The 20,045-nt window shown below is 43.6% G+C and overlaps 1 protein-coding gene across 5 annotated transcripts in view; it reads left to right on the top strand.

Moving 5' to 3' along the window:
- DPYD (dihydropyrimidine dehydrogenase) overlaps positions 1–20,045 on the top strand; it is a 533,115-nt gene that overhangs the window by 58,605 nt on the left and 454,465 nt on the right. For 4 of the 5 annotated variants that reach the window (XM_066623607.1, XM_066623609.1, XM_066623610.1 and 1 more), the window contains exon 3: positions 18,842–18,924. The exons of the other annotated variant lie outside the window; for it this stretch is intronic. In XM_066623607.1, coding sequence (XP_066479704.1) covers positions 18,842–18,924 — 83 coding nt within the window. The remainder of the gene's footprint in view (positions 1–18,841; positions 18,925–20,045) is intronic. 5 annotated transcript variants of the gene reach the window in all.

Below are 20,045 nucleotides of genomic sequence, written 5' to 3'. Positions count from 1 at the left end.
TAGGGGGAAGCACCTCCTGTGGTGCTGTAGCAAAGGGGTCCAAATCTGTGATAGTGATTTCTCAACTGAGCCTTATTGGCTTTGTTTCTTTTGGTCTCATAATTTTGTTGTAGGAAGGAATTCTGTCTAGAGCACAGAAAGTAGAAAGTCAAGGAAGTTCTAGTTTTGTGAGGGCAACACTTCTCTTTTTATGTTGACATAGGTTTTTACTGGGGTGGGGAGGTTTCAAAGCTGGAGGGGATTTTTAAAATCCATAACAATGGTCTATTAGTTAGTTGTGTTTTTTATTTTTAATAATTTTTCTCTGGCATGTAATCCTGTTTAATTAGATTCCACTCTGTTGTTTCAAGATTCCATAAACTGGAGTCTTTTTCTACCAGCTGCTGAAGCAGGAGTTACTGTCTAAATGATATTCACAATGAGTATTTGGAAGGTTTACAATTATACCCTTGCTAATAAGTTGTGTTATTTTCTCCAACAATTTTAAGAGCTAATCTTCAGAAGGCATTTTAAAATTAGCTAAAATTCTGTCGAGAGATTTACAAAAATGGTTAGCATGAAGATAATTATGTCACAGTCCTTGGACTCCATCTCTGATTGTGTGCATAAATCAGAAAATGTCAGCTGTGTTTTCCCTTAATAATTATCCTTGCAGCAATATATTACAGTTTAAATTTCTGTTATAATTTTGCGAGGGGGTTTATAAAACACGGCGGCAGTTTCTGAAGTTTTTTTTGCTGATTAAATAATCCAGAGAGCGCCTAGAATAACAAGCAATTATCATGTCTAACATTCTAAATATCAATAAGCGGATCAATAAAGAGGAGGGGAGGGAAGCAGTCTCCTTGTTGAATTGTAAATCCTCTTTAGAAGGCGACAGTTGTCTTTTGGAGTGAGAGACATTTTTAAGAGGGATGACTTGTAAGCCTTCCATTTTCACAAGTGCTTCTAAATTTGAATGGCTTGGGGTGGCTTCTGTGGTGCATCGCCGAGCCAGATGGCACCTTCTTGAAATTCAAATGAGGTGTTCGAAATGAAACTTCTGGATCCTCTGCACTTTTAAAAGTTGGAATGAAGGAAACCTTCGTTGGGTGGCACGATCTGGGCCATTGTAAGCGCCAGGTCTTGCCGTTTTTGGGCTGTAAAAATGTGATCACTGTGTTTGGTTGAGAGATTCACGGGTATAGCATGTTAATTACAGATGGCACCATTTCAAGCAGCTTCTCTAATAAAATCTGGGACTTGATGCAGCCATCTGAAAATGTAGTTATTTATTATTTATCATTAAATATCATTAAATATCCTGTCTTTTCCCCCATAGTGGGGCTCCCAGGGTAACTTTCAGTATTCTTATATAAAGGTTCAGTAAAAGATGGCTCATACAGAATGACATTGATAAAAACAATTGGCTTAAAACAACATAATTTAAAAACCTTGAAAAAACCACAGCCAAAACAAAGTGCGACAAACATACAAGAGGGGGAAAGAAGTGCACACCTTAACAAAGAAACAAAAAAACTAACAAAACAATGACAGAAAAGGCTAACAACATGAGAAAAAATGCTTTAAGCCCCTACTGGAAGGGCAGCGTAGGTCTTAATTCAAAAAGGGAGGGAATTCCATAATAGTGGAGCTGCCACAAATATGGACCTACCCTGTGTTGTTGCCACCAACTTGGCCTCAGCCAAGGACAGCACACCTAAGGGAGCCTCCTTAGATGATCTATAGCAGGAGTGGGCAAACCTCTCGGGGTCCCCCCGCGGGGAGCCCCAGTCTCCAATGATCCTCTGGTTCATTGGAGACTGTTGGAGCCCGCAGTGGTCCGCGACTGCCGGTCATGACCACCAGATGCAAGCTGAGTTAGAGCAAGGCCTTTTATGGTCACCGTGTGTGTTCTGCTTTTCCCTGGGCATTATTTTACCCCACCCCCCCAATTGCCTCTAAACAACTTATGTCTCTGTGTGTTTCTGGCTTAGTCTGCATGTTTTCACTGTGTAAGAGGTTAGTGGCAAACAGTTAATAGTTCTTATGTGGTTCTTTGCCTGTTCATGTATATTATAAGTAAGCTTAGTAAAATTCATTCATTTGTATAAGTTCTGTCTCTAATGCATTCTTTTATGTAAATTTATTCAGATTTGAAATGTAAATTAATTCTTTTTTTCCTGGCCCCCAACATAGTGTCAGAGAGATGATGTGGCCCTCCTGCCAAAATGTTTGCCCACCCCGATCTATGGGGTTAAGCCTGTGGTTTTCAAACTCTCCGGGAGTTTGAAACCTGCAGTAAGTCTTTGCAGGGCTGGGGGGGGAGGCAGCGGGGGCAGGGGGAAGGCAGCTACACGATCCCCAGGATTGTGTTGCTCAGGGGGCTGCAGGGACTGGGATACACCCTCCAGTCCCTGCAGCAGCCATCCCTGTGTGCGGGGAGCCCTGCGCGAGTGCCTGCAGGACATCCCAGGTCAGGGAAAGGGAGAGTGGAGCGATCTGCTCTGCCTCCGCAAAAGTGGAAGCAGAAGCAAAAGCGGAAGCAGAGCGCGATCGCCCCTCTCCCTTTGCCTGACCTGGGGAGCTCTGCAGGCGCTCGCGCAGGGCTCTCTGCACACAGGGATGGCTGCTGCAGGGACTGGAGGGTGCACCCCAGTCCCTGCAGCCCTGTCAGAAGGGAAAGCGGAGCAGTTTTGCGGAACGGGGCGCGATTGCTCCGCTTGCACTTTTCCTGGGGGCAAAGACCAGGACCCACAGGCTGGGGCGTCGCGATGCCCTAGTTTGAATACCACTGGGTTAAGCTGATTCATGTGGAAGGAGGTGAATTCTCAAATAGTCATATGACATTCCTTATGGCCACATGATAGGCACATGCTTTTTCCATGTTGACCAGCTTGATGGCTGTTCTGGAAAAAAGGGGAGCAAAAGAGCTCATGGTTTTGCTCATATACAGAGAGTGGGTGTGATGGATGGCAGTTTACTTTCAGGACTGTTGCACCCAAATAAAGGACTTGGTAATGCTTCATTGCATTTATGGATCCATACCCTTCCCCCAATCATCTGGGTTCCATGCCCCAACTTGATCTGGTGTTTTCTTCTGTTGGGGCTTCCTAGCCTTGACGGAGACAGTTTTCCAGTAAATCCTACTCTGACCCATTAAGAAGAGTGAAGGGAGAGCAAAGGAGTTACTGCTAGGTGATGTGCCATTTTGCCCTCCATCTGATTTTTGCTTTTTTTCTCCCTCTCTCCGAAATTTTTGTTTCTGTTGTTACAAAGGCATGTGTTCTAAGCCAATGGAGCACACCAGTTTATTCTCAAGTTGTGGCTGTTTTAAATTTTGATACAATTGATTTTTGGTTACTTGAGGAAGAACAGATTTTGTGCTCTTATGGTTTGGATACTGCTTTTGGCAACTTGTTGGGAAGATACAAAATATATTATGCAGCTACATTTTGTGAGTGTTTTGCTGTTGTGGGACAAGGGGCCTGTAGTGGGTACGGGCTTATATGCCAAAAAAGATAGGGTGGTAATGTAGATGCTTTTGATTAAACATAGCATGTGAAATTGGGGCATTTGGTGGGCTGCTGTGAGATACAGGAAGCTGGACTAGATGGGCCTATGGCCTGATCCAGTGGGGCTGTTCTTATGTTCTTATGAAACAAAGCTGTGGGATCCCCTGGTTTCCTTGGCGATCCTTCAGGTTCCATGCCATTTCCTATATGAATCTGTGTGCATAGTGGACTTCACCTGATGTTGTGTTCCCACTACCTAAGAGAACGGCTATGGTGCAGTGGTAGAGCATGTGCTTTGCATAGTGAAGATCCCAGATTGAATCCCCAGCATCTCCAGGTAGGGAAGAGAGGAATTCCTTCCTGAAACCTTGGAGTACCACTGTCAGTCAGTATTGACCTTTTTGAGCTAGCCTGAACAATGTTTTGACCCTGTTTAAGATGGCTCCTTATGTTACGAGCAGCCCAGTCTTAAGCTGTGCTGGCACAGCCAAGGCATATATCCTGCACCAATCCAATGCAGCTTAAGAGCAGGCTGTAGGTCTCCTGTGGGTGATATATTTCCCCTTATCCTGAGTAAAGCTCCAGGCACCACTAAGGGCTTCTCAGATCGGTGTCAGCTATACAGCTTGTGCAAATCCGGGAAGCCCTGTGTAGGGCTGCCCAGCTGGGGAACTGGGTTTGGATTTGGCATGCATCACCACTGCCTATCCCAGCCACCTCCTGGGCCCAATTGTCCCCCCATTCTGCCTTCCCCTGCCCAAAAACATCCCGTCCCCACCTCCAAATTGCCCTCCCATCACCCTCCTTATGCTCCTGCACCACCCAGCGTGAACTTAACAGTGCTGGCCGGCATAGGGTTCAGATGTGGCTCTGCCAAACCAGTGTGGGCCTTTGTGCCAGCCCAGCCGACTTTCAACACTCAGAGTCAGCATGGGATTGGCTTCGCTGGCTCAAGTCAAAGTTAGGATTGTGCTATAAGGTTTAGTTGCTGGGGATACAGGACAGAGCCTTTTTGTTGGCATCACCTGGACTCTAAATTCCCTCCTCCATGAAACTCAGGTGGCCCCGCAATGTCGACTTTTAAATGGGCACTGAAGAAATGTTGTTTTGTTGTGCTTTTCCTTGAATTATTGTGTCTCCCCTATATGGTGTTTCATTTTATTTTCCCTGATCTTAATTTTGTTTCTGCCAGGTTAGCTGCTGTTTCAGTTGTTGTTTAGACTTTTTAAAAATGATATATTGTGAACTGCTTTGGTAGTCACTTCAGTGGGGTGGAACTGGTGGCACAGAAGTATTATAAATAAGGAAATGACTTTTATTTTGTTGGCTCAATATTTCCAAACGAAGGGATAGTTTTCCAATCATGAAGCCATATTGACTTGTTCCAAACAAATATTGTGTGTTAGTAAAATGACACATTCATTTGGTCCAGCGAATATTTGCAATGCAGTAGTCAGTCTTTTGGTTGATCAGAAAACTTCCTTTCAAGTTGGATGTTCAAAATAGGGGTGAATCTCCTTCTCATGTTTTCTTGGCATTAATGTGAAACTGAAGGATACGGAAAGAAGCAGTAGGCTGGGTAGAAGGATCTTGTGCTATGGGTCCTCCTCCAGGACAGCGTTTCCCCACTCAGAAATGGAGACCACACTCCCTTCAGCTTCTGCCTTGCCAGAAAGTGAAGGGGTTGTGTTGAGATGGTGTTCTTGTCTGCTGTTAAGATGGTAATGGTAATTCTGCTGCAGAATTAATGAGATTAAAACTGTACCTTGTGTGTTAAGATCTAAAATTACAGAGAACCATGCTGAGACAGACAAGCAATGATGGAGCTCCCTTTGAAAATAACAGTTAGTACTTAGGTGGGTCTCTCTCGCTCTCGCTCTCTCTCTCTCTGTGATGAGAGAGAGAGAGAGAGAGAGAGAGAGAGACTGACTTGTACAAGCTCTTGCAAAAGTAAAAGAAAGTGTTGTAGTCATTTATATTGCCATGCCTTGGTTACAATCTAGATCTTATCAAACAGACTTAAAGTTGGAAGTGAATGAGAAGTGGTCCCTTGAAGCACCTGATTCAGCTTCGAAGTGTAGCACACCATGAGGGAGGTGTACTGCTTCCCTTCCCCCCCCCCCCACTATTTTTGAAGGGAAAGTTTCCTGTCTGAAGTGGCAATTTGCCCTCAAAATGGCTATTTCTGCAAATTGTTATTGTGGGAAACAATTGCCACCAGGGATATAAGACTTAGGTTGAACATCTCAATAGCCAAGGACTTATTCCTGTTAGACACAGAATTCTCCTGAAAGATGCTCTTGGTACTCAGATCTAATCAAAGATAGGCTAAGAGCACTTCTGTGCTAGTGATTTTAGTATCTGAGTCATTGGTAACTGACTGATGACTTTCTTTGTTTACACATATATTTGACCTGTATCGTATGCACTGAGGACAGTGGTACAGCAGATGTAACCAAGGCTTGATTAACCATGAAACTACTTAATCTAAAGAGCAGAGCTGTGGCCCTGTTGGGACCCAATAAGTGATCCAAATTACCTGCAATTTTTCATGGAGAAAAGTTTGCAGATCTTTCCCATCCAGCCACCTTCCCCCCCCCACCCCCATCCAAAATGCTAACACTCCTATAGCTCAAAGGTAGTGGTTATTTGCTAACTGAAAGGCAGGGGAAAGCGCATTTAAATAGGTGGTTTGCATCCCTGAGCAAATGCATGGCATTGCTGGTGAGTGCTTTGTATATGTAATGCCCATGAGGAGAACCTTTCTGAGCATGAATAGTGCTTGTGTAGCGGCTTGTCCATGGTACTTTAACAAAATACTGAAGAAGTCAACCAAAGGACCCTACTTGGAATGTCACCAATTGGATGGGAGAGGTTTTATCTCCATGATCTTTGATACCATTGTACCAATAACCTAAATCATGGTGGTCCAGTGTGAGGCCTGAGAGCCACATGTGGCCCACGAGCCCCTTTTTGGCAGCCTAGCTGCAGCCCTCCACCTCCTCCCGGCTCAGAAGCTTTTTGGTCTCCCTGCTGTGCTATTCCAGCTTGTCCTTTGGTGAAGAAGCCAGAACAGTGTGACCGTAGATAGAAAACTCCACTGCACCCACCTCTGCCTCCTCTGCTTGCGTTCTGAGCCTGCCGATTGACTTTGCCGGGCTCAGAATGCAGAAGTAATTGGTGGTGATGTCATCATGTCTCCACCAGTTAATTCCAGGTTAGTACAGCCTGGCGCCATGCAAGGGTCCTGCAGCGGGCTGCCAAAAGTTGGACTGCCTTGACCTAAGTGGAACTTCTTCAAATCTGCAAGTTGCTTGTGGTGTCTGACTGATGTGGTCTCTCTTGTAGTGAGTGCTTTTATTACAGGTGATTCACAACATAAGAACCATGGATCCATCTAGTCTGGCACTCTGTCTTTCACAATGGCCAAGTGTGGAAATGTCTCAGCTGGAGTGAGCTGTTCATTTTTGCTTGTCTCCATTTCTGATCACTGGGCATGTACTGGTGTTGAGACTGCATTTTTGCACAGTAGCCTGAAATATTTGCATAAATTTGACACTTTTAATATCAATATCATCTCACAGAGACTCTTCTCTCATTTCCAGATTTTAGTATGGTGTTTCTTTCTTGCATGAGAACAGTTCCCAACTTCTTGTGACCTTCCCTCCCCCTTTGCTTTTGACTTTGTAATTGTGTCTCTTTGTGCTTGCTTTTGCTATCATAAGCCTCTTTCAGTTGTTTGGTTTGGTATCATACCGCATTACACAACTGTTAAGAGAGATAAGATATAAATACTGGATAATTATTCCATCATAGTTGAAACTTTTAGACCTTATCAAGACCCACAGGAAATAACTTGGCAGAAAGCCACCAGAAATGCTTCCCTCCTGCCCCCTCCCCTCTGTGCTTGTGTTTTCATTTTCTACTTTAATTGCTGTTAAAAACTGGGAATTAATTACTCTTTATCTTCTTGTCTTGGCAGTGTCGTAGGGCCAAGCTAGACATGATGATGAATGTGTCGCTGCTGCTGAAAACCCTTCTCCCCCTTTAGAAGTTACCCATGTACTCACTTACCCGTGTACCAAAATCTCACTCTTCTACATTTCTATACCTGTGCTGCACATCATGGGCCTCACGTGTACACTGGATTGGCAGAAATATAGTATCCCAAATGTGAGAAGTAACGGTGAGAAGTAACGGTACCACTCTATTTTCCTTTTGTCGCCTGGAATATTGTGTCCAGTCCTGCGTACCAGTGTTGCGCACAGCCATTTAAGAGGGATATTGACACACTGGAGCAGGTCCAAAGAGGGAGTCTTGGTGAGGGGTCTTGAGAGCATGTCCTGTGAGGAAAGGCTGGAGGAGCTGGGCATGTTTAGTTTGGAAAACAGGCTGTTAAGAGGTGACAAGATAATGATCTACAAATGTCTGAGGGGCTGTCATGTGGAAGATGGAGAGGATTTGTTCTTTGTTGCGCTGGAGGTTAGGACCAGGGCAAATGGGCTTAAATGATAGCAAAAGAGTTTTCAATTAAATGTTAGGAAGAAGTTCATGATGGTAAGAAGCATTCAGCAGTGGAACAGTCTGCTTCTATCTTTAAGATGGACTCCCCCACAGCAGTGTTGACAACAGCGGGGAAGGCAGCTAAATTCGAGTTTGGCTGTAAGAGAAGTACTTATTTGGAAACAAAAAGGCTGATATAGGCATATTGATCTGTTTAAGGAGAGGTATTTCTGAACTTATGAGAAAGTTAAATGATGAATTTTGATAACCACCCTTCGTGTTAATATTTATAACTACGCAGATGTCATAGGAAACTGTGGATGGGTGATTTTTCTCCCCAAGAGAATGTACTCCTTTTGAAAAAGTGCATTTTTACCAGAGTGAAAAATATCATTCCTCAAGAAGTGTATAAGCATTTAGTATCTTGTTCTTCTCTGCAGTGAAAAATAGAGGCTTGCATGATAACTTGGAGTCAAGATCTTGGGGAAAAGATGACACTTGATGTATGGGAGTACAGATGGGGAAAGGTAGTAATTTTTCATTGTGTGTAAATTCAAGAGAGAACTGCACTGAGATGGTAGTTAGATGGTACACAGCATCATATAAGCTTCGTAAAATAAATGGGGCGCTGCTTAAGAAATGCTGGAAGTGCTCAAAGAACAACAAAATAGTATGCAGTGGACTTGTGGCCAAGCAGAGAAATTAAAAAAGGTGATGTTGGAAAAGTAGTAAACGTAAAATTAGGTTTTGATCCTTTACATTTGTTCTGAAATGTATGGAGAAGATGCAGATGAATCTTTGAGCTTCTTGCATATATAACCACGACTGCAAGAACCTGCTGAACTTCAAGATAAGGAGCTCCTCCCTCAGTTGTCGACTAGGAGAATAAACTTCAAGAACATGCAGCAGTGGGCAAGTTAACAAACTACATAAGAGTTCGAGAAAGAAGGCAGCCAATTAATACTTCTATGCAAAGTTGGATTTTATTTTCACTTACTGACAGAGTAAAGCACAAAGTTCACCAGATCTGTCGCATTTCTGTTAATTGATTGTGAATGCTGAGTTGGATGCAAGATTTACTTCTTGTGACTCATTATAGATTGTTGGCATCCTTCAGTCTCGGAAGACTATGGTATCGTGCTCTGAATGGTGGTTCTGGAACAGAGTGTCCTCTCCAGTGTGCGAAGCCTGGGTAAAGTAGATATGGAGGATAGACTGTTTCCCATGCAGCAAATCCCCCCTCTCCATGTTGCTGAAATGGTCCAATGGAAAGGCAGAAGCCAATTCGGTTGGTTCCAGCGGCGTGGCAGGAGTTGCCAGAACGTGACTGTGTTCAGCCATGAACTGCCTCATGGACTCCGGCTCCGGGTTTTGCCTCGAGGTTGACTCCTGAAGCCTTTTCCATAACTGGATGTAGCCACAAGGCAGTGGAGGTTTGGGATTAGAGTTTTCCTTCTCTCAGATGAGCTGCCTTCCCAGGCTAACGAGTCCCATCTACCCAGTGGAATAGATCGCTGTTTAGTCGCCTCTTATGACAAGTAAGAGAAACAGAAAACTACTTTATGAAAAGTAAGAGAAACAGAAAACTACTGCCCTAAAGCTGGGCACCTGGAACGTTAGGACAATGACACCTGGCTTCTCTGATGACCTGCAAGAAATAGACGACGCACGCAAAACAGCTGTCATCGACATGGAGCTGAGCAGACTGCAGATGGACATCGTCGCCCTTCAAGAGACTAGGCTGCCAGATTCCGGATCTGTCAAGGAGAGAAATTTCTCATTTTTCTGGCAGGGAAAACCACCAAACGAAACCAGGGAACATGGCGTTGGCTTTGCGGTCAGAAATACCCTGCTGAAATCCATCATCCCACCTACTGTGGGAAGTGAAAGAATTTTGTCCCTGCAGCTCCAGTCATCAGTAGGACCTGTCACTCTCATCAGTGCTTATGCACCGACTCTGTCGTCTCCAGCAGAAGCCAAAGACAAATTCTATGATGACCTGGCCACCACTGTTAAGAAAATCCCTGTAAAAGAGCCATTGTTCATCCTCGGCGATTTCAATGCTAGAGTTGATGCTGATAACAGTTCATGGCCCACTTGCTTAGGTCAGTTTGGCACTGGGAGGATGAACGAAAATGGCCAACGCCTGCTAGAGTTTTGCTGTCATCACGGTCTCTGTGTCAGCAACACGTTCTTCAACACAAAGCCCCAACATAGAGTCTCTTGGAGACATCCAAGATCAAAGCACTGGCACCAGCTCGACCTGATCCTCACCAGACGCTCCAGCCTTCCCAGCATCAAGATCACACGCAGTTATCATGGTGCTGCCTGCGACACTGACCACTCCCTGGTGTGCAGCAGAGTGAAACTGCAAACAAAGCGACTGTATCACACGAAAAAGGAAGGAAGACCTCGCATTGATACCAGCAAGACCCGGGATCAGAGAAAAGTGGAGGAATTTGCACAAGCGCTTGAGGAATCTCTTCCAGGCCCGGCCGACGCAAACGCATCCAACAGATGGGAACATTTCAAGAATACCGTTTACAACACCGCCTTGTCCATATTCGGCAAGAAGACCAACAAGGCGGCAGACTGGTTTGAAGCCCACTCTGAGGAGTTGACACCAGTCATTGAGGAAAAGAGGAGAGCTCAAGCAGCATACAAGGCCTGTCCCAGTGAGCGCAACCTGCAGGTCCTCCGAACTGCTCGCAGCAAAGTCCAACAGACTGCCAGGAGATGTGCTAACGACTACTGGCTCCAGCTCTGTTCCGAGATACAGATAGCAGCTGACACGGGCAACATCAAGGGGATGTATGATGGTATCAAGCAGGCCCTAGGTCCAACACAGAGGAAAATTGCCCCTCTGAAATCTGCCACAGGCGAGGTCATCCAGGATCGGGCGCAGCAGATGGAACGCTGGGTGCAGCACTACTCTGACCTATATTCCAGAGAAAATGTAGTCACCGAAGAAGCACGGAACAACATTGAGTGCCTGCCTGTGCTGGAAGAGCTTGACAGTGAACCAACCCTAGAAGAACTTCACGTGGCCCTGGACTCCCTTACCTTTGGCAAGGCACCTGGAAAAGACAGCATCCCTGCTGAAGTCCTAAAATGCTGCAAAGAGATCATCGTCACTGAGCTGCATGAAATCCTCTGTCTCTGCTGGAGAGAAGGTGGAGTACCTCAAGACATGAGGGATGCAAACATCATCACGCTGTACAAGAACAAAGGTGACAGGGGTGACTGCAACAACTACCGCGGCATCTCTCTCCTTAGCGTTGTAGGAAAGCTGTTTGCCCGAGTTGTACTAAAGAGGCTCCAGGTACTTGCAGAGAGCGTCTATCCAGAATCGCAGTGTGGATTCCGAGCCAACAGGTCCACCACTGATATGGTATTCTCCCTTAGACAACTGCAGGAGAAATGCAGGGAACAACGACAGCCACTCTTTATAGCCTTCATAGATCTCACAAAGGCTTTCGACCTGGTCAGCAGAGACGGCCTCTTCAAGATTCTCCCCAAGATTGGATGTCCACCCAGGCTCCTCAGCATCATCAGATCTTTCCACAAGGACATGAAGGGCACTGTTGTTTTCGATGGCTCCACATCAGACCCTTTTGACATCCGAAGCGGAGTGAAGCAGGGCTGTGTTCTTGCACCAACCTTGTTTGGGATTTTCTTCGCTGTCCTGCTGAAGCAGGCCTTTGGAACTGCAACAGAAGGCATCTATCTCCGGACCAGATCAGACGGAAAGCTCTTCAACCTCTCCAGACTGAGAGCAAAATCCAAAGTCCAGCTGAAATGTCTGCGTGACTTCCTCTTTGCCGACGATGCAGCTGTCACTACCCACTCTGCCAAAGATCTCCAGCAGCTCATGGATCGTTTTAGCAAGGCCTGCCAAGATTTTGGACTGACAATCAGCCTGAAGAAAACACAGGTCATGGTTCAGGATGTGGACTCACCTCCCTGCATTACAATCTCTGAGCATGAACTGGAGGTTGTCCATGACTTTGTGTACCTTGGCTCAACGATCTCCGACACTCTCTCTCTCGATACCGAGCTAAACAAGCGCATCGGTAAAGCAGCTACCACGTTTTCCAGACTCACAAAGAGAGTCTGGTCCAACAAGAAGCTGACGGAACATACCAAGATCCAGGTCTACAGAGCTTGCGTCCTGAGTACACTTCTGTACTGCAGCGAGTCATGGACTCTTTGCTCACAACAGGAGAGGAAACTGAGCGCTTTCCACATGCGCTGCCTCCGACGCATCCTCGGCATCACCTGGCAGGACAAAGTTCCAAACAACACAGTCCTGGAACGTGCTGGAATCCCTAGCATGTATTCACTGCTGAAACAGAGACGCCTGCGTTGGCTTGGTCATGTCGTGAGAATGGATGATGGCCGGATCCCAAAGGATCTCCTCTATGGAGAACTCGTGCAAGGAAAGCGCCCTACAGGTAGACCACAGCTGCGATACAAGGACATCTGCAAGAGGGATCTGAAGGCCTTAGGGATGGACCTCAACAAGTGGGAAACCCTGGCCTCTGAGCGGCCCGCTTGGAGACAGGCTGTGCAGCATGGCCTTTCCCAGTTTGAAGAGACACTTTGCCAACAGTCTGAGGCTAAGAGGCAAAGAAGGAAGGCCCATAGCCAGGGAGACAGACCAGGGACAGACTGCACTTGCTCCCGGTGTGGAAGGGATTGTCACTCCCGGATTGGCCTTTTCAGCCACACTAGACGCTGTGCCAGAACCACCTTTCAGAGCGCGATACCATAGTCTTTCGAGACTGAAGGTTGCCAATACAATACATGACAAGTACAGCCAAACTGAGCGTCTATTCTTATCCCCAGCCCCCAGGGGTATAACTCATTATAATAATGTTTTTAAATAGCAATAAAAGTTGCTTTCAAAAAAGAAAACCACAAAGGAACACATATTTTTTCTGCATGCTGTAATGTCTCGATGATCAAGAAATGTAAATCTTTATATTGCTTCTTCCTGATACCCTGTTTTGCAGCAGCAACAGTGGAATATGTGTTCACACCACAAGGAGCAAACACTCTCTCTTTCAAAGTGCTTCTAACTCTCTGGGAAAAAGATGAAGGTCTGTCTCCAAACAAGCAGGTCACAATATGAACAACTAAGAGCGTGTATCTGAGTCTACAAAAGCAAAAGGGGGCTTTTTGAAGTGTGCTCAGAGTTGGGACAGCATCAAAGTTGCTCTCTTTGTTTCATGGACTCAAATCGATTCAGCAGAGTTTGGCCAGTTTGACCTGACATGTTTGCTTGCCCCTCCACAATTGCATCTATTGTTCACTGTGCACCAGCGTCATGAATTGAGCACGGAGGGTAGTGGCTAGGAAAAGGGTCTTTAGAAAGCCACATCTATGGCAGTTTATGGATAAATGCATATGGCTGTTGCTTTTCATTCTGCCGCTGCATGCACTAGAAAACTATGGATTTCCATTAGGTTCAGACTGATAGTGCTGGTTCCAGGTAGCTGGTGGTTCTGCACTTAACCCTTTCATTTCTTCCTCACCTGCCCTAATGGCAAATTGGGTGCTACCACTATCACTGGTACTGATGGTATAGAGATTGACCTGGCCAGGTGGACCCTCTTGGTGGACTCTCAGGTAATATTGACAGTATTGGCACCTGCAAGGAAGGGGGGAGGTTTTCTTATTTTATATATATTCTGCCTTCCTCCCCGAAGGACACCCAGGGTACTAGAAGTTTGCAGAAAGGGGGTGGTGGTTATTGCCATTTTAGGAAAAAAAAATGGGTTGTCTTGCTACCTAGTTTTGAAAATTACCTCTAGCAGTGCCCTCTAGGGAAATTGTAATCTTGGTAATTTTGAGAATTAAATAATGAAGTAGGCTTTTAAGTTCTTTTGTATTTTATGTGATTTCTTTGTGCACATATGCATTCACAGTTGTGCATAAATATAAAGAATTGTGCTTTGTCCTATGGAGGGTAATCCATTTTGTGGTTGCAGTGAATATGGAGAGAAAAATATTTTTTCCTCCTTCTCTTACAAAGGAGGAATAATATATTGCTGATGAGGAAAAGAATTAAAACACATGTGACTAAACAGAGGACAGAGCTAATGTGTGGTTTATTTTTAAAAAAGGCCTTGCAGATTTCTTGAAAAAGAGATGAAAGAAAAGAGCTCCTTGTACAGGCTTGCTTCAAATATCCTTTGCTGATTTGGTAATTATGTCTTAGCAGTGTCAGTAGAGTAGCATGATGTTTAATAGTGTATATTAAAATGTCTGTAGCATTATCTCAAAAGTTATAACAAGCTAATTTTGACGTTAGCTGGACAAGTTGATAAGGCCTTTTTAATAAAGTGATATAAAGGAGCTTGGGTAATTATTTTTCATTCATGTTTGTCTTTTAAAGAACTGAGCTATCTGTCATAATTTCACAATAGCCACAGACAGGGCATCATTAGGAAATGGATGCCGGATTGGCAGAGTGGGTGACATTATTTAATACATGTGCACTCTCCTCTTTTAGGCAGAACACATTTTAACACAATTATTGGACCATGCGTCTAAATATTAGAAAGAATCATACAATTAAAGTAAAGGCATAAAACGGAAGACGCTTGATGGATGTTTCTTGAATGTCATGCTTAGCAGTTGTAAAGAAATCTTTTAGTGCTGTCAACCAATTAAATAATGTTTAGTTGATGAATCTTCTGGCTTTCAATCAATATACTGATTGATTAAATTTAAATAAACTTGCGTATTTCCAGATAGCAGCACCATTTTGAGATTTTGAAGGAAATGCAAGTTACAGTTTAATAGACCAAGGGTGCAATCCTAATCTCTTATGTCAGTGCTTTCCAGCACTGACATAAGGGCAATGCAGCTCTGAGGTGAGGGAACAAACATTCCCTTACCTTGAGGAGGGCTCCATGAGTGACACCCAACTGCAGGATGTAGCACACGTCCCATTGGCACTGCTATGCCAGTGCTGGAAAGCACTGACATAAGGGGTTAGGGTTGCACCCCAAAGCTACCATTAAAGACCATTCTGAAGATTTGTATTCATACCCTAATATACTAATGCACCAGAAGAACTTAAAAAATAAACAAGTGTGAGTCTAATTCATAGTCCCACTAAGTGGAGTCCATCATCAATTAATCTGTAGGGGTAATTTTGAATGGCTGTAGCTTTTAGTTAGCAGTCTACTGATTAGCAGAATTAAATATTGTAATCCTAGAATTTTTTTTTTTCTAATCAGTTTGAATTTGAGTCATGAGGATGATACCAAATTCTTACCTTGGTGAAAGTGATGCATGCTCCAGATCCTTCCGCTCACTAGTGCATCACATTTAGAAGATGCTGATTCCACACATTTGTGGAAAAACACATATAAAAATGTGTACTTTCACTCACTGCTTAGGTAAGGAATATGTGGAAGAAATAGGTATTCAAATCTGGGTTGTCCACCCCTCACCAGTGATAAAGAAAAAATCTGGGCATTTTAGTGGAAGAACACTAAAGTTTGGAAATCAAAGGAAAACACATGAAGTTTGGATGGAACAGAAACAAGCAGCACAATCCTAGGGAGGACTACTTAGAAATTCCATTATATTCAATGAGGCTTACTCCCAGGAAAGTGTGTATAGGATGGTAGCCAGAGTTTTGTCTATGCCTAGATAGTTATCCTGTAGCAGGAATGCAATAAAAGACCACCAATGTGTTTATGGCATAACTTGATAGGATCACATGGGGTCCACAGGCATAAAAACAGGCCTGTTCTCTTCAATGAGTCTCCTCACTGTGCTGGAGCCTGCCTTCTGGCAGAGTTCCTAGAAACAAAGCCAAACCAGGATATGGTGCTTCCATCCATCATATCGTGCAAACTAGACCAGAGCCATATCATCCTCTTGATTTGACTGGTCAAAAATGATGATTATTTTCCCTGTAGCATGTTGCACATCTTACTTATTAGAATTTATTTTGGCCTGTGGTGTTCAAATTATCACCTTCAGGACAAACAGCAGGATAGATTGGAGGCACCACACGCTAATTCTGTAGTAGCTACAGGGAGGAATTTACTTAGGACCTTCTGCATGCAAAGTATAGACTTTGTTACTGAGCCCAGGATCACACATGCGCAGACATGTGTATGTTGCTGAAGACACTGTTCTATGCTGTAGGTATTGATTCTGCGAAGGCCTATCCACCGACTTCTGAAACAGGGCTAGTGAATTGACCAGAAGCCATCTTTATTTTCTGTTCCATGTTTGTCACTTTTCTTTATCGCTGACAAACCTGTGGCTGAAATAGGGGGTTTGGCTCCATTTCCCCATGGAAATTCAAAAGCAGCTTGTTTTTCTATACTGTGGGTGTCCAGAAGTACTGTTGGTTGGTATTAATTTCTCTATGAGTGTCATTCCTTTTTCCAAGCTTGGATTTGGGTGCAGTACCCACAGGTTCATCATGTTCATGAGGGATTGATTCATTCTTTTCTGTGCATCCCAGTGGTGGGGAGTGAGCTACTCCTGTTGGTAGAATTAACAAGCGTTGCCAAAATGAAGAATAATTGGAGTTAAATGCAAACTGTTTCCTCCAGAAGAATCCTGAAGTGGGTGATCATCTTTTAAAAATGTTTCTGATTTCTAGTGTTTTCTAATTAAGACTTGCAACAATAAAGGCTAAGAATAAGTGGCAATTGAAAAACCAAATTATAAATAAAAGTCACAATGATGAGAGAATAAACAACACTTCTTTAAAAAGAGAGAGAATAGGGAGGGAAACCAAGATGACATCCTCTTATATTTTACCTGTTTTTATTTCTGAGAATCTTCAAAAGACTTGGTTACACCTACACAGCTCTTTCTGGGGATATGTGAACCAGCACCTTTGAGTAGGGTCTATTCATGTAGCTGCTATGATAATCTGACTGCAATAGTTTTGAAAAAACAACAAGGTAATCGGCTCCAATGTGGAGACTTGTAGTTTCTTGCAAACAGTGTCTTTGAGGGCAGCCAAACCACTGTCTTGAAATTGGGTCATTGTGTCATAGGGAGGAATGATATGAATTCATGCACATCATTTTGATTGTGATGTACAAGAATTTCAAACCCACCCACTGACATCACATTTAGTCCAAAGGTTAGACCAGATTGTAGAGAGCCAGTGTAGTATACAGTTTAGACTAGAGAGTGTTGGATTGGGGCAGGGACACCCAGTTTTGAATCCCTGTTTGGCCATGAAGTTCCTTGAGTGATCTTTAGCCTGTCACTCTCTTTCATTCCAAGCTACCTCACTGTGGTGTAGTGGTAATAAAATGGAGTGTGTTTGTGTGTGGTGTGGGGCGGAGGGAGGTGTTTGATAACCTTATATGCCATCATGAGCTCCTTGGAGATTAAGGATAAAAATGAAATCCCTAAGCCGTAGAGATTTCTATCATCACAAGAAATAGTCTTGAAAACAAGGCATTTCTGTAGTCAGAAGTTCATTCAATAGTTTACATTTTTCATCATGTCATTATGTCACTTTTGGGCTGCCAAGCTTTCACTGCTGGTGTGCGGAGAGACTGGCTGTGGTGCACCAGGTGTGGGTACATGTCCATTCTGGCTGTGGTGAGTGCCACTGGCTCTCCTGCTCACTGCTCTTCAGAGACGACTGAACTTCCTGCTGGCTGGAAGGTGGCATGTCTGAGGCTGGTGTGGCCAGGGCAGGAGCGGTTTTGGCATTCCTTTAATGCCCCTTTCCCCTTAATGCCCCATTATGGTTGGTACCTGGGGAGGACCACACCCCTGCTCCCCATTGCTGTGCCACTGGACAGCCTCACCCCCATGGAGAATCTTCAGATCAGAGGATTCCACATGGGGATGATCTCTCCATTTTGGGTGATCTAACCCTTTAAAAAAGAGTATTGGGAGCAGCCAGAAGGGAGCTAGAAGGTACCCATGGAGGTGGTGGCCCTTCCTCTGACTTTCCAGTTTTGGGAAGTGCAGCCACTTAAAAATAGTATCAGGAGCAGCTAGCTGAGATTTTCTCCACTGGCTGCTTGTAGTGTCTTTTATATGGGGCGTCCACCTTTTCTTTTTTCCCAACTTGCCCAGTGGATAACCCATGAAAGTGGAACTTCTTTTCAAGGCTCTGATCAACTTGGATTGGGAACAAAAATTATTTCCAGTTTTGGGGAGGGGGGAGGACTGAGTTTCTGAGTGAACTTACTGAAGTTAGTTTTCAGTCTGAAGTTAGTTTTCAGTCTGAAAAAAGTTAGTTCATGCAATGTTTAGCAAATCTACTTTGTGAGTGTGCTATAGAACTTTGGAGCTGTTGGGAGTCTGGACTTTTTGGTCCACCCTTTCATCTGTTTTCCTGCAATTTTAAGGGGCTGTTAATTATTGTTATAAATTTGGTATTTTGTTTCCAGGCAGCGAACATGTATGACTTTAGCAGGTCTATCTGATGATGCCTCCTTCATAGTCATACATCCTACAAAAAAGATAATATGTATTTGTTCTTTTTGGAGAGGAGAGCAAAGCAGAAAGGATGAAATTTTATCTCCTACTTTATAGAATGTTGATAAGAGGATTGCCATGGCAACCATATCATAAGCTTCATAGGAATTTTGTTGCTGAGTTCACAGTGTCATTTTTAATTACTCCTATGCAATTAAAAGTAAAAATGACTAATTTGTGTGAATATGTAATCAATATAATCAGCTATGTTTGCACTGAGAATGAATGTAGGCAATTTATCCAACTAGAACGGGGGCTTTACCCAACTTGGAAATTCCGCTTTTTATTGTGGATTCTCCTGTTTTGATTTTTTTTTTTACATATATATATATATATTATACATTTTACTGCAGATCTGTGACAAGCTGGAAAATAATTTTGATGACATCAAGCACACGACTCTTGGTGAGCGAGGAGCACTTCGAGAAGCAATGAGGTAAGTCTGGGTCACCATAGCAACAGTCACAGATGTGGTAAAGAAAGAGTCATTCTTCATTATTGGGGGAACAAATGAGTTCATTGCCACCATTCAGCTCTATTCTCTAAGGTATTAATTTGTCAGCGGAGAGGCTTCCCTTGAGGCTGTACTTCGGTTTTGAAGCTGCGTGAATGCTAAACCTCTCTCTGCACACTAAAAAACGTAAATGTTTTTTGTAACTAAAAATGCTTAAGGGGTGCCTTGTTTTATATTTATAATAAACTGTATGTATGAATGAAAATTGTTCATCTAAATTGCACAAGTATTAAGGAAATTGTACAATGATTTTTTGTTAAAGCGAGGCTGGGTTTGCTCCTAATTTGTATTTAATTTTCACTACATCGCAGGCTGTGTAATTTCTTTTTCTATTAGACCTTAATGGGATTATACTACTGTATGTTAAAATGAAAGACCTCTCTCCTTTCAAAAAGAAACTACTTTTCTTCATTTCCCATTTTTATGCTCTTAGAACCTCATACAGTTCTGTTTATATTATATGCTTGGGATGGGGTGGCTAAGTATGGCGACAGCAATACTGGGATTTAATGTTGGCATGGCAGGAATGTTTGGTAGATACACCAGTGAAAATATTTACGATTGAAAGGCTAGAATAGTATAATTCACGCCTGGTATTTGCAAGTATATTGTTTAAATCCAGTAGTGTTACTAGTAAAGCTACCAAAATGTGGTCTTAGGTTTACAGCTGCCTAATTATATAAGCAGGCCGATGTCTGATCAGTACTTGCATGGGTAACTACCTGGGAACTGCATACTAACTGTATTGAGTTCTGTAATTGAAGAAAGGTGGAATATAAATAAATAAACTGGACTAAGAATAATATAATCAGTGGAAGCCCCTTCAGGGAAACTTGGGGTTGTTGCCTTGCTTGAGAACCAATTCTTATCTATCTAGTCCTATCCTTCTTTGCATGGGTAAGAGAACTGGGTTTCTACTAGTCCTAAGACAGATATGAAAACACATGATACAACCAACTTGCAGAAGCTAAGCAGGTGTGGGTTTGGTCAGAACCTGGATGGGTAACCACCTGAGAACCCCATGCATACAACCTTGTGGACAA

Source organism: Tiliqua scincoides, chromosome 4 (genome assembly GCF_035046505.1).
Source record: "Tiliqua scincoides isolate rTilSci1 chromosome 4, rTilSci1.hap2, whole genome shotgun sequence".
NCBI lineage: Eukaryota > Metazoa > Chordata > Lepidosauria > Squamata > Scincidae > Tiliqua > Tiliqua scincoides.
This window is presented reverse-complemented; position numbering and strand designations above follow the sequence as displayed.